This window comes from Anabrus simplex, chromosome 6, assembly GCF_040414725.1.
Source record: "Anabrus simplex isolate iqAnaSimp1 chromosome 6, ASM4041472v1, whole genome shotgun sequence".
Classification (NCBI taxonomy): Eukaryota; Metazoa; Arthropoda; class Insecta; order Orthoptera; family Tettigoniidae; genus Anabrus; species Anabrus simplex.
The window spans coordinates 300,368,075-300,388,476 of record NC_090270.1 but is presented as its reverse complement, the minus strand read 5'-3'; the positions used below and the strand labels follow the sequence as shown (position 1 = coordinate 300,388,476).

The 20,402-nt window shown below is 39.0% G+C and overlaps 1 protein-coding gene across 1 annotated transcript in view; it reads left to right on the top strand.

Annotated features, from left to right (window-relative positions):
* Dnah3 (dynein heavy chain 3, axonemal) overlaps positions 1-20,402 on the top strand; it is a 912,075-nt gene that overhangs the window by 480,282 nt on the left and 411,391 nt on the right. The window contains exon 31 of the mRNA XM_068228454.1: positions 19,934-20,094. Coding sequence (XP_068084555.1) covers positions 19,934-20,094 — 161 coding nt within the window. The remainder of the gene's footprint in view (positions 1-19,933; positions 20,095-20,402) is intronic.

Below are 20,402 nucleotides of genomic sequence, written 5' to 3'. Positions count from 1 at the left end.
GAAGCACTCTTCGAGACAGAGACCCAAGGCACACTCCTGCCAGCAGTAAACCGATGTCTTCTTTTCACCGTGTTTTGAACACGCGATACAACGTCCCTGAGGTTTGGATTTCTCACTCTTGGGTGCTAATTTCCTGATAAAACGTATTTCCTGCAACCTTGGAACTGTAATATCTGATGCGCGCCGGCCTTGAATATTTCGTTTCCCACCCGAGACGCGTATTTTGTACTACGTAAACAAACCTTCCATCAGCTGAAACTGATAAGATAACTGCTCAATGTTTGTCCCTGTCACTTGTCTAAATATTATTGGAGAATCTAGGAATAATTATTCACTGTTGAAAACTTCCCTTTGACCTGTATAATTATCTATAGTCTCCTACACGAAATTTCCAAGTACTGGTTCCTCCTCATTGTCTCTCTCATCATTTACCACTGCATCGGCCACAGCTACATCATCTATTTCATTATCACTACTGCTAATACTGCCACTACTACTTCCGACTAAACTTTCATTTGAATTATACAATATTTCAAGCACTCAGCAGGAGCTAGCCATTGAGCGCGGTGCGTCACACAAGCTGATGAAGCTGCAGCGGGACCGAAAGCGGCAGTACGAAACTGAATGAGGGGAATAACATTTATGACGAATCAAACCAACTCGATACATATTTCAGATTAAAAGGTCGATACATCGTCTTTCAAACGAGATATATACCATGCACAACTGCTTCTTGTGTCGTATGACAGAAAGCAGCACTAACTGATGCCTACACAGAGCACTCGTGGAGAGTTACGAAAAGACTACAAGCTGAGAAATGAAGACAAATATAATAAATAAACTGCACTCTTAATAAAAAATTAGAGCAAAGAACATCACACGAAAAGACAAACTTCTCAGATCATCATTTCTTTATTTTATTCTGTGGGAAAGAATGAAGCAAACGGACTATTAAAAAAGCAGGGATTGGTGCTCAGACATAATTGACAAATACTTATCCTTGCAAAAGCAACTACACTTTAACGATTTTCAATTCTAATTTAGAACACTGATAAACCCGAAAATGTCTTCTTGAAAACAAAACAATTTGCATATCCATAACACCAAAACTCTTCGCGCTATAGCCGTAAATGCGAAACCATGTATGGGTCTATACCACGTATAGAGGTCGGCGGCTACGGAAGAAAAGGAGGTCTATACCACGTATAGAGGTCGGCGGCTACGGAAGAAAAGGGGGTCTATACCACGTATAGAGGTCAGCGCTGAGGGGTTAATTGAGAGACATGCTGGAGAACACCAAAAAAGTAGGGCTGAAAGAAACTAAACTAAAATTACCTAACAGAAATAGAACATACTGAGTTAAAAATTTTAATGTAAGCCTTGAAAGAATATCCAAATTAGATATTCAATAATTATTTTTTTTGCTATTGGCTTTACATCGCACCAACACAGATATGTCTTATGGTGACATATTCAATAAATAATAGACAAAAGAACGTAATTAATATTAAATAATATAGCCAATCAGAGATGAGGAAAGAGTAAAGTAATCGCAGAAGAATATGTTCCGTCATCCTAACCAATAAGAAATGAAGTTGCGGTTGACAAAACATTATGACATCTAGAGAGGCCTCCAAAGCTGAGAGAAGACATGTTTAGCAAGCAGCCAGCGCTGCAGTAAAATTTAAAATGCGGAGCAAGCATTGTCGCCAAGGGCAACTCCTAAACGGGTGATTAAAGGAAGAGTCCAAACAAGGAACGCACAAGTAATAATTAAAGTTTACTTAAGTAGGTGACGTAAAGTAAATATCAGTAAACCAATGTAAATAGGGCTAACAAATTAATTAACCCAGATCTGCCCACTGTCCTTTTTTTAAGGACAGAAGACATACGCACCATCTTTTACTACTGCCTAAGCTGTCAGGCAAGAATTGGTGCTAATTGTTATGTTGGTAGCACAATAAAGATATAAACTGTCATTTGTTTTGGTTTCAAGCAGTTTAAAGAAGTTTCTGTACATGGTTGATAGCTTTATAACAACCAGACTTTGGTATCATGGAAAAGCTCGTGCCCAGGAAGAATGAAAGGTAAGTTACGCTGTACCTTTTGTTGATATTTATAATCCAGTTGGTGTGATATGTTGATCAAGGTACAAGTAATGAATATATGAACTCTCCATTCTTGGTGGTGAATAATTGGCTATGTGATTTTTATTTATATTTGAGTGTCCTCTTTATAGGACAGTGGGCATTAGGGGCACTATTACATAGTTTGTTTCTCCTCTATTCCAGCTTGTCTCTGAACAAGATTTGGTCAATTCTGGAGGAAGAACCAGACTACAATGTGGCATCTGTTGCTATGTTACCACCTAGTTCCATGGATGACATCGTTACTGATGAGGAATCCAGTGAAGAGGACAATTTGAATGTGAATCATCTTCCTGGATCACAGTTATTTGCTGATGCTGAAATAATGTACCATGAACAAGACGATGTAGTAGATGAAGAAGTTGTAAATAACACTTCCAACTGTGACGTTACTGAGGAAAACCACCCAAAATTGACCTTGTCTTCTAAAACTGCATACGTGTGGACAAAACATGACTTGGAAACTGAAAACGGTGAATGGCCTAGTTTGGATTTTGTTCCTAATAATCTCACTCCATTAGAAACGTTCTCATCTTTGTTTGACGATGAAATAATTGGATATCTTGTCACTCGTACTAACCGTTACACAGCGCACAAGAACCGCTTAGGTGATATTTCCGAGAATGAAATGAGAACATTTATTGGTATTCTACTTTTAAGTGGATACGTATCTGTTTCAAGAAGGAGAATGTACTGGAAGGGTAGTCGTGATTTTTACAATGAACTTGTTGCTAATTCTATGTCAAGAAATCGCTTTGAATTCATTATGAACCATCTTCATTGCTGTGACAATGAGCATTTAGATAACAATGATAGGTTTGCCAAAGTCAGGCCTCTCATTACACTGCTGAATAAAAAATTTCAGGAGGTTGTACCTCATCACGAATACCACAGTGTCATGAGGCTATGGTTCCCTACTTTGGAAAGCATGGCTGTAAACAATTCATTCGTGGGAAACCAATTCGTTTTGGATTCAAACTTTGGGTTGGAGCTACCAGTGAAGGATTTGTAACATGAATGGAACTATATCAAGGAGCAAGAGGCAATGCAGGAGGAAATTACAGGAAAGAGCTTTCCTTAGGGACAGCTATAGTTCTCCAATATGTTGATATACTTTCTAACATCGGTCCCTTCCCTTATCATGTGTTCTTTGATAATTATTTTACTACAGTTCCACTTTTGGATGAACTCATTTCAAGAGGAATAAAAGCCACTGGAACAATAAGAGAAAACAGAATGTCAAATTGCCCCCTCGTGTCTAAAGATGAACTGAAGAAGAAGAACCGAGGTAGTTTCGATTTCAAATCAACACATGGTAAGAGAATAGTAGTGGCAAAGTGGATCGACAACAATGTGGGATCAGCTGCTTCAAATGCAGTGCCAGTGTTTCCAGCTTGTCTCACCAAGAGGTATTCAAGATCTGAGAAAAAGAGGGTGACTGTAGAACAACCGGAAATTTTCAATTCGTATAATTGTGGAATGGGGGGCGTTGATAGATCTGACCAAAACATCAGTCTCTATCACATTTCAGTTCGAGGCCAAAAATGGTACTTTCCTCTTATTATGCACTGTATTGAAGTGTGTGAGCAGAATGCTTGGCAGATCCACAAACTGAACATATAAATTGGATCATCTGACTTTTCGAAGACGAGTGGTTGTTGCTCTCTTGCAACCCAGTGAACGGAAAACGTCAAAAAAGCACAGTCGTCGATCTCCACTAGAAAATGCTAATTCCAGATATGACCACGTAGATCACATGATTGAATCCCAAGGGAAGCAAACAAGGTGCAAGGTATGCCACAAAAAAGCATCTATGAGGTGTAAAAAGTGCAACATAACACTACATGTGAAGTGTTTTGAAAAGTACCACAATAATACCAATATAAATGGTCCGTTATTGGACATTATAAATTTTCCAGCTAACTCATTCCTGGTTGCCAGCGTTTCGCCCTCGTGTGCTAGGCTGGGCTCATCAGTTGGTACCTAGCACACCTACCAAGACGCTAGCTAGTGCATACTGTGGAGGCCACTGCGTAAGCTAATTGTAGCCACCAGCAGTGCCAATGCACTATGAGACACTTTGTCCCATTATCAAAAATTGATCCCTGCTTGGCCATCAGATGATATAGATGTTGATTCCCATAGGGAATCTGAAATATTTGTTCCGAATGAGTAAATTTATAATACCAATATAAATGGTCCGTTATTGGACATTATAAATTTTCCAGCTAACTCATTCCTGGTTGCCAGCGTTTCGCCCTCGTGTGCTAGGCTGGGCTCATCAGTTGGTACCTAGCACACCTACCAAGACGCTAGCTAGTGCATTCCGTGGAGGCCACTGTGTAAGCTAATTGTAGCCACCAGCAGTGCCAATGCACTATGAGACACTTTGTCCCATTATCAAAAATTGATGCCTGCTTGGCCATCAGATGATATAGATGTTGATTCCCATAGGGAATCTGAAATATTTGTTCCGAATGAGTAAATTTATAATACCAATATAAATGGTCCGTTATTGGACATTATAAATTTTCCAGCTAACTCATTCCTGGTTGCCAGCGTTTCGCCCTCGTGTGCTAGGCTGGGCTCATCAGTTGGTACCTAGCACACCTACCAAGACGCTAGCTAGTGCATACCGTGGAGGCCACTGCGTAAGCTAATTGTAGCCACCAGCAGTGCCAATGCACTATGAGACACTTTGTCCCATTATCAAAAATTGATGCCTGCTTGGCCATCAGATGATATAGATGTTGATTCCCATAGGGAATCTGAAATATTTGTTCCGAATGAGTAAATTTATAATACCAATATAAATGGTCCGTTATTGGACATTATAAATTTTCCAGCTAACTCATTCCTGGTTGCCAGCATTTCGCCCTCGTGTGCTAGGCTGGGCTCATCATTTGGTACCTAGCACACCTACCAAGACGCTAGCTAGTGCATACCGTGGAGGCCACTGCGTAAGCTAATTGTAGCCACCAGCAGTGCCAATGCACTATGAGACACTTTGTCCCATTATCAAAAATTGATGCCTGCTTGGCCATCAGATGATATAGATGTTGATTCCCATAGGGAATCTGAAATATTTGTTCCGAATGAGTAAATTTATAATACCAATATAAATGGTCCGTTATTGGACATTATAAATTTTCCAGCTAACTCATTCCTGGTTGCCAGCGTTTCGCCCTCGTGTGCTAGGCTGGGCTCATCAGTTGGTACCTAGCACACCTACCAAGACGCTAGCTAGTGCATACCGTGGAGGCCACTGCGTAACCTAATTGTAGCCACCAGCAGTGCCAATGCACTATGAGACACTTTGTCCCATTATCAAAAATTGATGCCTGCTTGGCCATCAGATGATATAGATGTTGATTCCCATAGGGAATCTGAAATATTTGTTCCGAATGAGTAAATTTATAATACCAATATAAATGGTCCGTTATTGGACATTATAAATTTTCCAGCTAATTCATTCCTGGTTGCCAGCGTTTCGCCCTCGTGTGCTAGGCTGGGCTCATCAGTTGGTACCTAGCACACCTACCAAGACGCTAGCTAGTGCATACCGTGGAGGCCACTGCGTAAGCTAATTGTAGCCACCAGCAGTGCCAATGCACTATGAGACACTTTGTCCCATTATCAAAAATTGATGCCTGCTTGGCCATCAGATGATATAGATGTTGATTCCCATAGGGAATCTGAAATATTTGTTCCGAATGAGTAAATTTATAATACCAAATAAATATTGATGTCCAATAACGGACCATTTATATTGGTATTATAAATTTACTCATTCGGAACAAATATTTCAGATTCCCTATCGGAATCAACATCTATATCATCTGATGGCCAAGCAGGCATCAATTTTTGATAATGGGACAAAGTGTCTCATAGTGCATTGGCACTGCTGGTGGCTACAATTAGCTTACGCAGTGGCCTCCACGGTATGCACTAGCTAGCGTCTTGGTAGGTGTGCTAGGTACCAACTGATGAGCCCAGCCTAGCACACGAGGGTGAAACGCTGGCAACCAGGAATGAGTTAGCTGGAAAATTTATAATGTCCAATAAGGGACCATTTATATTGGTATTATAAATTTACTCATTCGGAACAAATATTTCAGATTCCCTATGGGAATCAACATCTATATCATCTGATGGCCAAGCAGGCATCAATTTTTGATAATGGGACAAAGTGTCTCATAGTGCATTGGCACTGCTGGTGGCTACAATTAGCTTACGCAGTGGCCTCCACGGTATGCACTAGCTAGCGTCTTGGTAGGTGTGCTAGGTACCAACTGATGAGCCCAGCCTAGCACACGAGGGCGAAACGCTGGCAACCAGGAATGAGTTAGCTGGAAAATTTATAATGTCCAATAACGGACCATTTATATTGGTATTATAAATTTACTCATTCGGAACAAATATTTCAGATTCCCTATGGGAATCAACATCTATATCATCTGATGGCCAAGCAGGCATCAATTTTTGATAATGGGACAAAGTGTCTCATAGTGCATTGGCACTGCTGGTGGCTACAATTAGCTTACGCAGTGGCCTCCACGGTATGCACTAGCTAGCGTCTTGGTAGGTGTGCTAGGTACCAACTGATGAGCCCAGCCTAGCACACGAGGGCGAAACGCTGGCAACCAGGAATGAGTTAGCTGGAAAATTTATAATGTCCAATAACGGACCATTTATATTGGTATTATAAATTTACTCATTCGGAACAAATATTTCAGATTCCCTATGGGAATCAACATCTATATCAAAGTACCACCATGCCGTGCAGAAGCACCAAGGTCCTTTGAAGTCTTACATTTTACTGTATTCCCTTCATTTCAAACTCTACCCACGTTGACGTTTTCTGGCCCTGAAATACTTAACATTAGGGATCATCATACAACCGTCCGGCTCCATGGCTAAATGGTTAGCGTGCTGGCCTTTGGTCACAGGGGTCCCGGGTTCGATTCCCGGCAGGGTCGGGAATTTTAATCATCATTGGTTAATTTCACTGGCACTGGGGCTGGGTGTATGTGTCGTCTTCATCATCATTTCATCCTGATCACGACGCGCAGGTCACCTACGGGTGTCAAATAGAAAGACCTGCACCTGGCGAGCCGAACATGTCCTCGGACACTCCCGGCACTAAAAGCCATACGCCATTTCATTTCATCATACAACCTACAGGTCAGTTATATACCATTAATCTTCAAATTCAAGAAATTTTTTTGGGCATGTCTGGGTTAAAATACTGAACTACCAGGATCTTTGTGTAAACACGAACAGCTTGTTTAGCTCAGATTACTCCTGAATATGTTGTGGTAACCTATGGCTTTATTGGGTAGTAACTCCAATACAAAATTGATATCTCTAGATAACACACACTATTAAACAAAGAATTTTATTCCTTGTGTCATAGTGTTTTTTTTACACATATATATTAATATTGAACTTGTGTCTTTGACAGACTGGAAAGTTTTAAGTTACATTTAACTGACTTGACACCAGAAAGTATGGCTTCCTTCTTAAAAGAGAAAAAAAGAAAAGTGTGGCAAAGTACCTGGAATATATGAGGTAGCTACAAATATGAAAAAGGCAGTAGTCGTACAGTGATTGTACTGACTATTTAGCAATAGCAGCTGCTGAGGAGGACTTGCCGAGAGGCACTAATTTTGCACAGATTTACATTCTTGCTAATCACACACAAGTAAACAAATGCATACCCTGTTTTTCCTAAACTGATCATTATGTTTGTTAATAGATTGGCAATAAGCAGAATCCATTTGAGTCACTATCTCACTATATTCCATGAAAGCATTAATATGTTGGACCAGTGGTCGGCTGCTACAAGAACTCTGTAGTATCTTAGTGCTACAAGAATTTATACTTATTGAAATTTAGTTAATTTTTTTGCTGTTGTTATGTGTGTGCGTGCGTGCGTGCGTGCGTGCGTGCGTGCGTGCGTGCGTGCGTGCGTGCGCGTGCGTATGTGTGGCGTCCAGTAGATTACACGTTGTAGGTTAGGTTTTACTCTGTTTCTATTTTGGGTTGGGAGGGGGAAGAAATAATATTAACTTTATTTAGATATCGATAGGTTTGTTGATAGAATAATTGCAATGACAGGATATTATAAGGACTTGTAACTTCTGCAATGTTTACATTCATAGAGGAAATAGGCAAAGTATCTCCAAGAGAGATTCGCCAGTTCCATCTGTCACGAAGGTAATCATTTCTTTAAATTATATGATGCCATACAGTAGACTATAATTAGGTGTAGTTGGTATGAATGAAGTACGTTAGCAGGAAAAGCAGGATTTTTGGTCAGGCAGCTACAGAATTATCAAGACAAAATAATACATGGGAAATGCAGGAATTGGTTTAATAATGAATAAGAAAATATGGTAAGCTACTAAGACCAGAATCGTGAACAGATTTTTATTGTCAAGATAGACACCAAACCAATGCCCACCACAATACTGTAGTGCAGCTCTATATGCCTACTAGTTCAGCCCTGAAGTTGGTTTTCCGTGGTTTCCCATTTTCATACCAGGCAAATGCTGGGGCTGTACCTTAAATAAGGCCACAGCTGCTTCCTTCCCTGTCCCATCGTCGCCATAAGACCTATCTGCATCGGTGCGACGTAAAGCCAATAGCAAAATTAAAAGAAGAAATTGAAAAAATATACGAGAGTTGTAAATAAATTAGTAGCAACGTAGTCCAGACACTCGCAGGAGATCGGGCATGCACAAATAGGATATGGGAGCGGTCAAGTGGTGCTGTTGTCGATGTGTAGTGTACATTTGACAAGCATCCAGTTGGGAGTGTTGTTGCTGTGTGGCATTGAAGAGAAGAGTGTCAATTTCACTGCTTTAAAGCATGTTTTCCAAAGGTGATCAGCGTTCATGGATTAAAATCGAGATTGGCTGTGGGAAGAATGCATCAGAATGTTATCAAGGATTACGTGTGAAGCCTGTGGAAAGAATGCATTACCATACAGGACAATTGCATGATGGATCAAGGTGTTTTGTACGGGTTGGAATGAGACTGCAGATTTGCACCTCATAGATCAGATGTCCGTTCTTCAAGATTAGGTTGACATCGTGAGAGGTCTCTTTTTCGTAGACTATCCGTGGACTGTCCAGGAATTATCTGTAGAGGTAGGACTCAGTCATCAAACGGTGTGGCACATACTGACGAAATGTCTTAATGAAAGGAAGATTGCATCCCGTTGGGTTCCACATCAACTCACCGATGTGCAATTATGGCACTGATATGCACTGGCTGGCATCCACCTGGAGAGATACTGCAGTGAAGGAGATGCATTTCTGCAGCATATTGTCATCATTGATGTGACATGGGCATGAGCCAATGAGCCTGAATTAAGGCATCAATTGAATGCATGGCATCACCCAGGTTCACCACGTCCACTGAAATTTTGACAGGAACCCAGTCGGGTAAAACTTTATGCTGATTGTGGCATACAACTACGAGAGTGTTATTCTTATGCATGCTATGCCTGAGGGACAAACCATCAACAGTGACTACTGTTGCCGATTTCTGCAGCGACATCTGTATCTGGCTATGCAGTGCAAACATCAACGTTTATTGCGAGGTGATCGCCCTATCATGTTCCATACCGTGCACGTTATCATGTCGCAAACATTGTCAAGCTCTTATTGGAATGGTGGCTTTGGGAGGCCTTGGAACACCCACCATGCTCACCAGACATGAGTTCTTGTGACTTCAACCTGTTTCTGAAGCTGAAGGTACCCTTCCAAGGCCGCCAATTTAATAACGTGGCATCTGTACTCCACGCAATAGGATGCTCTGTCGCTGTCGTCAACAGAAAACGCCTTGGCAACAGTCCCCAACGGTTTCCCAACATTTGGCAAAAAGTAATAGACTTTGCGGGTGACTACATTGCAGGAATGTAATGCAGTTGTACTTCTTAGTTCATTAAATATTGCATTCTGTCAATATTACCACTGTTTTAATTACAGCCCTCGTATGAAGAGACAGAAGGTTTATTACAATATGTAAAAGGAGAAGAGAATCTGATTGTGATGGGAGACTGGAATGCAGTGGTAGGCCAAGGAAGAGAAGGTAACGCCGTAGGAGAATTCGAACTGGGACAAAGGAATGAAAGAGGTGATCAGCTAGTTGAATTCTGCCCTGATCATTTAGTCCTTGCTAATACTTGGTTCAAACACTACAAATGGCAGTGGTACGTGTGGACAAGGCCTGGAGACACAGGAAGGTATCAATTAGACTTCATTATCATTAGGCAGAGATTCAAAAACCAGGTGTTGGATTGCAAGACATTCCCAGGAGCAGATGTGGACTCTGACCACAACATGGTGGTCATGAAATGTCATCTGAAGTTGAAGAAATTGAATGCAGAAATTGAGGAGGGCAGAAAAGAATACAGGCAATTAAAGAATGAAGTAGATAGAAAGTGTAGGTCAGCTAAGGAAGAATGGTTGAAAGAGAAGTGCAAGGATTTTGAAGGTTGTATAGTTGTAGGAAATTTAATGCTGCATACAGGAAAATCAACGAAACCTTTGGAGAAAGGAAAGCTAGGTACATGAATATTAAGAGCTCAGATGAAGAACCACTTCTAGGGAAGGAAGACAAGGCAGAATGATGGCAGGAACATTTTAAACAATTGTGTAAAGGGAAATAAGTAGACGCTAAGGTTCTGGAACAAGAAGAAACTATTGATTCTGATGAAATGGGAGACCCAATTTTGAGGTCAGAATTCGACAGAGCCTTGAGAGACCTACAAATAGGTATCAGGCACCTGGAATTGATAACATACTCTCAGAATAATTACTTACCACCTTAGGAGAAAACAGCATCGGGAGGTTATTCCATTTATTAGCGTTGTAGATTGATGTATTCAAAAAGATGCACACAAAATGCTGTCACTTGCATACACTATATTTATTTACATTTATTTACATGTTACACATCAATAAACTACCATTTTGAACAACTGCCCATTGTGAAGCATAAGAAGATGACTGCACCAATGACATGTCAACTACCGACTCAACAAAACCAATTCACATACTCACTAGCACAACTTCCACACAAGTCTCATCAAAACAATGCCTGTTAAACAATAACTTAACTCCGACCGAGCTCGATAGCTGCAGTCGCTTAAGTGCAGCCAGTATCCAGTATTCGAGAGATAGTGGGTTCGAACCCCACTGTCGGCAACCCTGAAGATGGTTTTCCATGGTTTCCCATTTTCACACCAGGCAAATGCTGGGGCTGTACCTTAATTAAGGCCACAGATGCTTCCTTCCCGCTCCTAGCCCTTTCCTATCTAATCATCACCATGAGACCTATCTGTGTCGGTGCGACATAAAGCAACTTGCAAAAAAAAAAAAAAACTCCAACATCGAGACTGTCTCCTTATTTATGTTGCCTGGTCAGGCTTCTAGAAGGATATTACACAACACATTTTCTCATAAATTCTAGATTGCCTAATAGCCTAGTTGTAATGTAAAGAACTTTCTACAACTATCTAGTGCCAAAGATATGTTATCTGGATGTTACAGCAGATCAGTATTGATTGATTGTTGTACAATATGGTAGTGGATTTATACATCATATATACAGGTAATACTATTAATTATGGGTTCTTACATCAAATAAACTCATATTAATATATATACAGCTCATGTTTCATGACATAACCTCACAAATAATACTACGTAAATAATACTAATACTAATAAGTGGATGTAAACACTCATAGCCATGCCTTACAAGCCACGACAACAACAACAACAACAACAACAACAACAACAACAACAACAACAACAACAACAACAACAACAACAACAACAATAATAATAATAATAATAATAATAATAATAATAATAATAATAATAATTCAAGCTCAATATTGGCATTATTTACCCATGGGTTAATGAATATTGTTTTCAAGTTATATCAGTCTATTGCACTTGCATCAATATCCCCTGCACATCGTGCTCTGCAATCCCATGACATTTGCTCAGTCAGTGTACATGCAATACAAAGTACGAATGGTTACAATCCCCAACCGTCAGAAGAGACTCTACTCACCCATACACACATAAGTGCGCCACTTACTACAGTATGGTAGACTGAGCACTAAAAATACCGTACCGAGCTCGATAGCTGCAGTCGCTTAAGTGTGGCCAGTATCCGGTATTCGGGAGATAGTAGGTTTGAACCCCACTGTCGGCAGCCCTGAAGATGGTTTTCCGTGGTTTCCCATTTTCACAACAGGCAAATGCTGGGGCTGTACCTTAATTAAGGCCACAGCCGCTTCCTTCCCACTCCTAACCCTTCCCTGTCCCATCGTCACCATAAGACCTATCTGTGTCGATGTGATGTAAAGCAATTAGAAAAAAAAAAAAAAAAGAAACATTATCTAAAGAAAATCTAAAGAAAGAATTGAACACCATACATTCCTCATTCATAGAACTTCTCCTCAATTCCAATTGTGAATCTCAGTTCAATACGGAAAAATGTTTTTAACATACTTTAAAATGTTAAAACATTCTCGGAGGTATAAAGTTCAATGAACCACCTGACCTTCACATCTGAAATCAACATTCTGATTATTGAAAGCATTGGGAGGGTGATGCATCAGAGACTGTTTGTATGTTCTCTCTTCCCTGAGACATCAACACTACATATTAGTCATGTGTAGCCTTCGTCTTCTTGACTTTAGGGCTACTAACACCTTCCTGTGTCAAATTTGAAAACGTGCATATTTCAACACTCCTTTTTGCCAGTGCTACATGTCTGACTGGGAATTATAGCATTGATGAATCTGACTGCTTACAACCAACTGTGTATGTGACAGGAATGAGTGTTGTTCCATTTATAGGGGACAAGCTAGGCATCACTACCTCTGTGTTTATTTTAGTGTGGGACACATATTGCACATTCTGTTATGTTCCTCCTTATTCTTATTCACCTCTGTGAAAACTGCTTATTGCATCTTCAACTAATCAGGAGATATTTGAGATGATAAACTTACGTGGATCATCTTTTACATTGATGCATGAGAGTCCATAATGTTGACAAGTGCTGTTGCATTTCAAGTTTAATGGCAAGTAAATAATTCTCTGATACAGTGATTTAATATTTCAGGGGAGTGATCAGCATAGTGGCTTAGCCAGTGGCTCTCCACCCGGATGGCTGAGGTTCATATACCAATCAAGCCTGGGTTGGAATTAATACCTGGAAAGTCACATGGCGTCAGGAATAGCATCAAACAATCACTTTATCAATATATCAGTCAGTCAGGCAGTCAGTCAGTCAGTCAGGCAATCAGTCAGTCAGCCAGTCAGTCAGTCAGTCAGTCAGTCAGTCAGTCAGTCAGTCAGACAGTCACCAATGATCTGCATTTAGGGCTGTCGCCCAGGTGGCAGATACCCTATTATTGTTTACCTATCCTTTTCTGAAATGTTTTCAAAGAACTTTGAAATTTATCGAACATTTCCCGTGATGAATTATTCTAATTGTTTATTCCTCATGCTATAAATTAATATTTGCCCTAATTTGTCCTTTTGAATACCAACTTTATCTTCATATTATCATCTTCCCTACTTTTAAAAGTTCCACTAAGGTTATTTGTCTACTGATGTCATTCCATGCCATCTCCCCACTGACAGCTTGGACATGCTGCTTAGTCGATCATCGTCTCCTACTACCAAGTCTTCCAGTCCGATATTACAACATTTTCGTAACACTACTCTTTTAAGAAAAAAACTAAGAAACAATGTTAGGTTTCGGTCCACCCAATCAATACACATCACTTTACAAGTGAAAACTATTTAATTAAAAAACATATTGAATATATTATATATATACTGTATACCTAAATATATTTAATATGTTTTTTAATTATATAGTTTCCACTTGTAAAGTGATGTGTATTGATTGGGTGGACCAAAACCTAACATTGTTTCTTAGTTTTAACTGTATCAGTATGGTTCTATATGGTGAAGTTCGTAAATTGTACACTACTCTTTTGTTGGAAATCACCAAGAACAAATTTCTCTGTTTTCCTTTGGATATTTTCCAGTTCTTGTATCTAGTAATCCTGGGGGGGGGATCCCATACAGTGGAATCATTGTCTGAATAGGGTCTTACCAGAGACTTATACAGCCTCTCCTTTACATACTTACTACAATCTAAATACCCTCATAACCATGTGAAGAGATCTACGTCTTTTTTTTTTTTTTTACAATCTCATTAATGTGAATACCCCTATGGAGGTAATTCCTTATATGTATACCTAGGTACATAATTAAAACTGAGAGGATGTGACTTTTCATCCCGTTTTCCATCATACCATTGTCAGCTGTCCATCTCACAATATTGTTAAGGTCTTTTTGTAGTTCTCACAATCCTGTAACTTATTTACTACCCTCTCTATACAGTATAACATTATCCACAAATACCCTTATCTGTGATTCCAGTCCTTTATTCATATCATATATGTAAGAAAACATAAAAGTCCAATAATTCTTCCCTGCGGGGCCCCCCTCCTCTTAATCATTACAGGATCAGATTAATTTCACCTACTCTAATTCTCTGAGTTGTATTTTCTAGAAATTTAGCCACCTGTTCAACCACTCTTTTTTCTAGTCCAATTCATCTCATGTTCGTCAGTACTCTCCTATAGAGTGTTTCTTGCTACTTGTTTAACATCACACTAACATATCAAAGGTTTTCGTTGGCCTTAATTAAGGTACTGTGTAAAGATGAGAAGAATGCAAGAATGAGGAATGTGGACTGCAAGCACAAACTTCCTGTTCTGCCCAGACAGATCGGCTCTTATCTGCTACACGAAAACATTGACTCACGCTTTGCAGTTTGCTGGATTACAACTGTCAAGAGCGAAGAGCTACCAGTAGAAGATAATATAAAGTCAACTGGGGAGTAGCGGAGTTTCTATGGTAACCATTGCGTCACTGGCTCTGCTGGTGAAAGCCCTTCGCCCCGTGCTTCACCGGGCATCTGCATTCTTCTGATCTCCCAACAATACAGCCCCAGCATTTACCATTTTCAGGGCTGCCGACGATGGGATTGCATGGCCATTTCAGTCAGTCTTCCATGATCTACCTTATCAAAAGGCTTGGATAAGTCAATAGCTATACAGGTAATTTGACCTCCTGATTATAAAATATCTGCCATATCTTGCTGGAAACCTACAAGTTGAGCATCAGTGGAATAATCTTTTGTAAACCTGAACTGCCTTCTCTAAAACCAGTTAGTAATTTACAACCAGGACTAATATATTCAGAAAGAACGCTTTCCTAGAGCTTACAAACAACAAATGAAGGGTACAGAGAAAGAACGATCAGAGTCAAAGAAAGCTATTTTTTAGTTATTGGTACCATTGGATTCATCACCATGTAAGGCATAACCACGTGCAGACAACCCAGAGAATAAACGAACGTAGTCCATGTTATGCGCTGGAAAAGATTTTGTGCACAGAGAAGTATCGATCAGAGTCAACCTCAAACAGAGAAGAAACGCAGAGAGTCAGGATATTGCCTAGCCTGCCCCTGCATACTGCACGTGGCGCCATAGCTTGCCAGTTGAAACTCGTTCTGAGGTTATGGTGGTTGTGAAGTGAAAAGTCATTGTTTAGAGACCGTGTTCATTAATCTGTTTATACACAGTTTTGTAAAAGTTCGCAGAGATGAGTGCAGGCTCAAGTGATGGTGAACTGTGTAATGTCAGTTACATAAGTGGTTCTTCCAAAAAGAAACGTAAATATGGCAGTATATTTAGTGCATCAAAAAAGTTAAGAGACACAACGCATGAAACAGGCAGTGACTGTGGCTGTAAGCGTTATGAATGTTTTAAAAATGTTTCAGAATATGAGCGAGATGCCCTCATTAGGGATTTTAATGCACTTGGAGATAGAAATTCTCAAAACGCTTACTTATCAGGTTTGATCAGTGTAAATGCAGTTAAACAAAGGCGACCTAGGCAGGATGAACAGAATGCCCATTTAAACAGCTTCTCCTACACTTACAAGGTACGAATTTCCCGAGATGAAGAACTTGCTGAGATTCCGGTTTGTTTTAAGGGCTTTTTGTCTATATTTGGTGTAACACCCCGTCGGCTTCATACAATTAAAACATCATTATCAAGGACTGGAAGAGCTCCAGTGGATCAAAGGGGAAAACATGAGAATCGAGGGGGGAATAAATTACCTCAATCAACTTATGAAACAATGGACACATTTTTCAAATCTCTGAAAGGGCGTAAAGCACACTACAGTCTTAGTGACACACAGAAGGTATACCTACCTGAGGATTTAACTGTCAAAAAGCTTTTGGGAATGTTTCTTCAAAGTAACCCTGGTATTCAAATTTCATACGAAAAATTTAGAGAATATTTTGTAACGCATTACAACTTTTCCTTCGGGTACCCACGTTCCGACACCTGTGGCACCTGTGATGTTCAAAAGGCACAAGAAGTTAATATAGAAAAAGCCAAAAGTAACTCTGCAGATCCAGAGAAAATTAAGGAATTTGATCAACAATTGAAAACCCTTCACAGTGAGATGCAGCTTCATAAGAGCAACGCTGAGTGGTTTTACCGTGTGAAACGGAATGCCAGAAAGCATGCACAGAAGACTGAAGGATACGAAGCAATCACTATAGACTTTGGTAAAAACTTGCCTGTTCCAAATATAACGACGAATGATGTGTACTACAAAAGACAACTGTCTTTTTATCTTTTTAATGTACACATTCTTTCCAATGGATCAGCTGTTTTTTACACTTATGATCAAACAGTTGCCAGAAAGGGAAGTGATGATGTGGTATCTATGCTTCACCATTTTTTTACAAACTTTCTAAGCCCTGAAGTCGGTGAATTACACATTTTCTGCGATGCCTGTAGTGGACAGAATAAGAATTTTACAGTTATTCGGTTTCTGCATTACACAACGGTTGTGTTAAAGAGGTTTGACAAAATTACAGTGACTTACCCTGTACGAGGGCATTCATATATGGAGTGTGACCGAAATATGGCCCTCATTAACCAAAAGACGCCAGCCGAAACTCCAGGAGACTGGCGGGACGCAATTTCTAGTGCCAGAGTCAAACCAACACCCTTTGGGGTCGTGGAATGTTCTTCGGAAATGTTCAAAGCTTGGGGAAATGCCTTACAACAGAACTACAGCAAGAAGTTGGCAGTTCCTACACGCCCTATAAAGCAGATTGTGGTTACAGCTGAAAATACTCAAACAATTCAGCATTGGGACACGTACAATGGTGCATACAGATCAACAGTCATTGTAAAGAAAACAGGTAAACAAAGTAACAAACAACCTGATCACCTACGGCATATAGAACCCGAAATATTATATAAAGAACGTATTCCTTTGAATGCAGCAAAATACAGAGACATTCAATCCTTGAAGAAATTCTGCAGACAGGAAGCACAACATTTTTTCGACACACTTCCAGTAGTCGGAACTGAGAAGAACCACCCAGAGGAGAGGGACAGCGATTACTAGAGGTATAAAATTTTACGTCACTCTTCACTTCTTCATCACTCGGAACTTCTCAGATAATAAAAAGTAATATTAATTTTTGTTTCCATTTCAGACACAAAAATGAAGACGTCTCTTCTAAAACAGTAGTAAGAAAGATAGAAAACTGGACATTCAAGGAAAATTTAACATTCAAATTATAATATATATGTAGTTAAATCCTCAGTTTATAACTGCTATCATTAACATAATAACAGAAATTATTGCTAGTATTTTGAGTGATCTACAATCTCTATGCCTAGTGATACAGAGAAAGAACGATCAGAGTCAATGTAGAGGTGGACAAAAAAAATTATTTTGTACTGTATGAACTTCCAATAATGATGTGTTTTACTAAAAGCTTATCACCAACAAGTTCACACACCCAACAATATGTTTTAAACTGTGATATATTCAAAACTACAATCATAAAAGCGTTTCAAAGTTTAAAAATGCTCTCCTTGAAAATGTGGTTTCCCTGACTCTGTGCGTTCTTTCTCTGTACCCTTCAAATGTCAAGCTAACTGGACTGTAATTATCTGCTCTATGTTTATCACTCTTTGGCTTGTCACTTGGGCTGCTATAGCAACTCTCCATTCATTTGATGTTGCACCTTCATGCAAACAATAACCAAATAAGTATTTAGTATATCCCCACAAATCTTATCAATTCCAGCTGATTTTTCTAGCTTTCAACTTATGTATCTTTTTTGTGAATTTTAGTATCATAGGTAAATTTCAGTAATTTGCCAGTATTTGTCACCTCCTATGTTTGAACATTATCCTTATACCCAACTACCTTTACATACTGCTGACTGAATACTTCTGCCTTTTGTAAGTTCTCACATATACACTCTCCTTGTTCATTAATGATCCCTGGAGTGTCCTTCCTGACCCTTTTTTGTCTTGAAGTATCAATACAAATCCTTTCATTGTTCTCTAAAATTCATAGGGCAGCCAGTTATGTTTGCCATTATGTTATCCTTAGCTGACGTTTTTCCTACTAAGTCCCTTCAATCTCTCCTTACTCCTGCAATCATTCCTAACTGTATATCTTCCCAACCTGCACCTTCTTCTTAATCTCTTTATTCCCCTGTTATAGTATGAGTCCTTACTATCCCCTATCATCTTTAAAGGTACATACATGTTTTTCACACCCCTTAATAATTGCTTTTAAACCCATTCCATAAACAGTTAATATTTTCATTTACCCTTTTCCACTAGTAATAATTGCTTTTTTAACATTTCCCTATGCCTCTCTTATCAACCACATGGTATTGCCAAACAGCCCTACTTTTACAACCTTCCTTTCTATCTCATTTATTTTTAACTATGACAAAAACAGCTTCATAATGACTTATACAATCTTTCACTTCAGTTCCTCTATAGAACTCATCTGATTTTATCAGCACCACATCTAGAATATTTTTCTCTCTAGTTGGTTCCATCACTTTCTGATTCAGGTGCTCTTTCCAGATTAACGTATTCACCATTTGTTCACCATGCTGTCTGTCATTCTCATTCCCTTTCCAGTTAATATTTGGTATGTTGATCACCTGCTACAACAATATGTGTGTTATTTCCCACATAGCTGATTATGTTACCAAATAATTGTGCATCAGTGTCAGTGCTAGCCTTGCCAGGTTTTTACATTCCAAAAATATCAAGTTGCCTATTATCTTTAGAGATAAGTCTTACATCTAAAATTTCATATATGTCATCTTTAACTTTTTCATAGCTTACAAATTTTTGTTTCACTAGTATGAATACTCCCCCCTTCTATCTTTCCTAACCTGTCTCTATGAAAAACATTCCAGTCCATGAGAAAATTTCTGCATCCATAATATCTCTTCTCATTCATGATTCAATTCCTAATACAATATAATATAAAAATACTGAATTCTAGTTCTTTCACTACTTCTACAGTTTAATACTAACAGCCTTATACCCCAACCAAAATGAATCTGGTTGGCTTCAGCAACCCCAGAAATACCTCGGATAAGCTGAAGAAATATCTTTAGTAATTTAATCTTTCTGTTTCATATGACCTTTAAAATTGGCATGCTTGTGACTGCCCTTAGGTCAAATGACATTAAAAAATTGCAGTATACCTGATTTGTAGCCAGTGTCAGGTTTGAGTTCCAAATGTCCAGTGTTTTTAACTCAATGAATGTAATTCACAAGCCATTGAGTGCTGAGTTTTTAATCTATTCAACTTTACAGGTGTCCTTGCTACCACATTCCGGGAGTATGCTACTTCTACCAGTCCTGACAGGAAGTGGATCATGTTTGATGGACCTGTGGATGCAGTATGGATTGAAAATATGAACACTGTGCTTGATGATAACAAGAAGCTGTGTCTTATGTCTGGAGAAATCATTCAGGTAATTTTTAGACCATACAATAGTGTTAATGTTATTCAATTTCTCCTCTAGGTATTGGTTCACATCATGACTGTCTGTATATCTCACATCCTGGAGAAGAACCATATAAGCCAGCTTGTTGTTTTATTAAATTTTTACAGTAACCTACTAAGGTCAAAGCTCTCTGTCTTCTGAAACTAACAAGATAAGTCATTTATTTATTTATTTATTTATTTATTTATTTATTTATTTATTTATTTATTTATTTATTTATTTATTTATTTATTTATTTATTTATTTATTTATTTATTTATTTATTTATTTATTTA